This window comes from Athene cunicularia (genome assembly GCF_003259725.1).
Source record: "Athene cunicularia isolate RWA chromosome Z unlocalized genomic scaffold, athCun1 chrZ_part1, whole genome shotgun sequence".
Taxonomy (NCBI): Eukaryota; Metazoa; Chordata; class Aves; order Strigiformes; family Strigidae; genus Athene; species Athene cunicularia.
The window spans coordinates 26,657,670-26,661,167 of NW_020799142.1; the positions used below are offsets into that span (position 1 = coordinate 26,657,670).

At 60.5% G+C, this 3,498-nt stretch overlaps 1 protein-coding gene across 1 annotated transcript; it reads left to right on the plus strand.

The window, feature by feature from the left end:
- Positions 1-79: 79 nt before the first annotated feature.
- SIGMAR1 (sigma non-opioid intracellular receptor 1) lies at positions 80-3,227 on the plus strand (the record flags this gene model as incomplete). Its single annotated transcript, XM_026865837.1, has 3 exons — positions 80-338; positions 856-948; positions 1,257-3,227. Coding segments are annotated over 3 exons (579 nt in total), but the record flags the coding sequence as incomplete, so codon positions are not given.
- Between the last annotated feature and the right edge of the window lie 271 nt (positions 3,228-3,498).

The window sequence follows — 3,498 nt, forward strand, 5'->3', positions numbered from 1 at the left end:
GGGGGGGGGGGGGGGGGGGGGGGGGGGGGGGGGGGGGGGGGGGGGGGGGGGGGGGGGGGGGGGGGGGGGGGGGGGGGGGGGGCGCCAACCAGAGCTTGCTTCATGCCAGGGACTCACCACGACCGTGGGTGCTGCAGGGCTGGACCATGAGCTGGCTTTCTCCAAGATCATTGTGGAGCTACGGAAGAAGCACCCAGGCCACATCCTGCCAGACGAGGACCTGCAGTGGGTGTTCGTGAACGCGGGTGGGTGGATGGGCTCCATGTGCCTCCTGCACGCCTCACTCACAGAGTATGTGCTGCTCTTCGGGACAGCTGTTGACACTGGGGGCCACTCAGGTAAGCAGGGGGGACAGGGCTGGGTGGTAGAGGGTTTCTCTGAGCTCTTTCCACTCCACTTAATTCAGGTCTGGCTGCCCTGGCCATGTGTGCAAAGCACAGGGAGCCTGCTGCTCCACTTCTTTTATGGGGTGCTTGATGCTGGAAAACACCCTTCGCATGGGGACCAGCCCCCGTGGTGTCCTGCAGCACCTGCAGGTCCCTGTGCATGCCATGCCGCATGGCCAGGACTCTTTGCATCCAGCTGGCAGGCAGTGGCAAGCATTGTGTCTCCCGGTGCTTCAGCCGGGAGCAGGTGCCAAACGTGCTGGAAATGATGGGGCTTAAGAACACCATGCAGCCCGGGCTGGTGGTATGTGGTCAGCCTGGGTACCAGCCTCAGCTGTGATCCTCAGTGTGTCAAGGCCCTGGGGCTGGCATCCTTACCTCCAGAGGGCTGCTCCATGGTTCAGACCTGTGGCTTCCAGGCTGTCCTCATCAGGGATGAGCTGAGGCAGAGCCCTCTGTCCTCCCACAGGTCGGTACTGGGCAGATATCTCTGACACTGTCATCTCGGGGACTTTCCGGCAATGGAAGGAGGGGACCACCAGAAGCGAGATCTACTATCCAGGTAAGCACAGTAGCCACGGCGCCCTGCAGGCCGTGTCCATGTCCTGGGGTACAGCCACTCTGCGGGTTGGTCCTCCACTATCACAGACCCTCTTCCTTCCAGCTGGCAGAAGCCAGGGGCTCACAATGGGGTGTTTTTTGTCCCCATGGGCACATCCCACCATCTCAGTTGGTGCCTGTAAGGGAGAAGTGAGGAAGATTGGAGAGGGGTTGGGGTGCTCAGCCCTGCAGGACCTGATCCCACATGTCTCTTTGGGCATGATGTATGGGGCAGCCACTGAAAGCTGTGCTGGTTGTTTGTGTTGGCAGGGGACACCATTGTGCACCAGGCGGGAGAGGCCACGTCAGTGCAGTGGAGCGCAGGCACCTGGATGGTGGAGTACGGCCGGGGCTTCATCCCCTCTACGCTTGCCTTTGCCCTGGCTGACACACTCTTCAGCACTCAGGACTTCATCACCCTCTTCTACACCCTGCGCATCTATGCCAAGGGCCTGCTCCTGGAAGCCTGTGCCTTCTTCAGCACCTTGGGCTGCTGAGCCCAGCTCACTGGGGCACCCTGCCGTGCACAGCTGGCTCCTCTCCTCCCAGCCTTTCACCCCTCTCCTCCCCAAGCCCAGGCTCTAGCAGAGGCAGCAGGAGCCCCCCTGTGCCTCCCCCAGATTACTCCATCCTTCCTCATGGGCCAGCTGGGTGCCCGGACAGAGGGACCGTGGTGGTCACAGCAATACAGGCCGCCAGTTCTCTTTACCTGCCTCTCCATCCTTTCAATTGGAGCCATGTCCTGCTTTTCCATCCCTCAGGGCAGGAGTGGCCTTGTGGGATACGAACACCCCCGTGTGCCCTCAGCGTTCCGCGAGAGTGGGGCTGGAGCTAGCTGTCCCCAGGCTCCGTGAAATTTCTGCATCTCCTCAGACATCAGGAGGAGGATGCCGTCCTTGGGCAGGGTGCACAGGGTAAGTGGGGCCAGAGCACCCATTGTAAAGGTCAGCTGAGAAGTTCCCTATCTCCCTGGCAGTCTGCCGGGACTGCAGACAGCGCAGGGCACTGTGTCCAGCTGGCAGCATCTCCCGTGGCTTCATCCCTGCTGACGTGGGTTGGCAGCACACGGTGTCACACTGGCTCGGGGCAGGATCTGCACTGGAAGCCCCCCAGCAGTGGGGGGATGCCCAGGCTCTGTGCTGAAGGTCCCTCCTGGTCCCCTGTGTCTCATCAGCCCCAGGGGTCAGCTGGGGCTGGAAGAGGGGTCCCTTTCCCACAGTCCCTTCCCTACAGTCCCCCCCAGGGGGGAGAGCCACCGTCTGTCGCCTTAACAGAGAGCCCGTTTTGTGTGGCCTCTGGGCTATGCACATACCTAGTGTCTGCAGGTGCCCAAAGCTCTGTACTAGCTCAGGATGGGATCTCGCCCCTCAAAACACTTCCCCTGGCTGTGAGACCCCCTGGGGACAGCCACCCCGCTTGGCTGCCGGCGTGGGGTCCCAGCCGCTGAGGGAGTGCTGTGGTCCCCCGACTGAGCCTGGCTCCGGACCCTGCTGGCAGCCCTGCGGCCGGACCTGTGTGGGCTTGCTGCTTTTGTGGGGGTCTTTCACCTCCACGTTGCTGCCAAAATAATGTGCGTGTCCCTGGCCACCAGGCCTGTAGCATGTCGCTGCTCCCGCTCCCCGGACTGTCCCCATCCTGCTGACTGGCAGCCCTGCACACGGGCTACTTCTTAAAATGCCACCTGAGAAGAGATATCAGTAATAAAATTGTTCATCCCACCTGCTTGTGTCACCAGGAGAGTCTCTGGAGTGTGCTAAGCCCCTGCCATGGGGATCAGTGCTGGATCTGGCCAGTTCCAGGCTCAGCAGGAGTCCTGCTGGCAACTGGGTGTCCCTGGGGAAGTTGGCACCACTCTTCCTGGGGTCCTGGGAGCTGGGGGATGTGGTGTTGGGCAGGATCATCCCCAAATTAGCTCCCGGGGACCAGCAAGTGATGGTGCTGTTACTCTTTCTGCTGCAGTCACTGGGGATCAGAAGCCTGGGCTGGTGCCTTCTGTGGGGGACCCGAGAGTCAGGGGGGAGCTCTATTCTTCTGGGGGACAGTGCCAGTGCTGGGTGTGTGGCCATGAGGGTGGATGGACCCAGACGTAGCACATTGGAGGTTCTGAGGGCTTTACACAGACATGCAGAGGTGCACCCCTCAATGTGAGAAGGGCACAGGAGGGGAACACAGGGTATGCAGGGTGTGGGTGTGCAGGTGCACATGCTGGCAGACGGGTTGCACACATGTGAGTGCGTAAGTGCAAGGAGGATGGTTTTGTGTGTGTGTGTGTGTGTGTGTCTTGGCAGGACATTTGGGCATGCATAGTTGCATGCATGCATATAGGTAGAACAGTTTGCAGGTGGGTGTAGGCAGAACAGGTGAGGGTTGCATATGTGTGCACAAATGTATATAGGCAGAACAATGGGGCATCTGTCCATATGGTCGGAACAATTGCGCACTTGTGAGTGCTCGGGCATGTATGGGTAGGACATTTGTGTATGTGCATATGTGTAGTCAGAAGAGTTGTGTG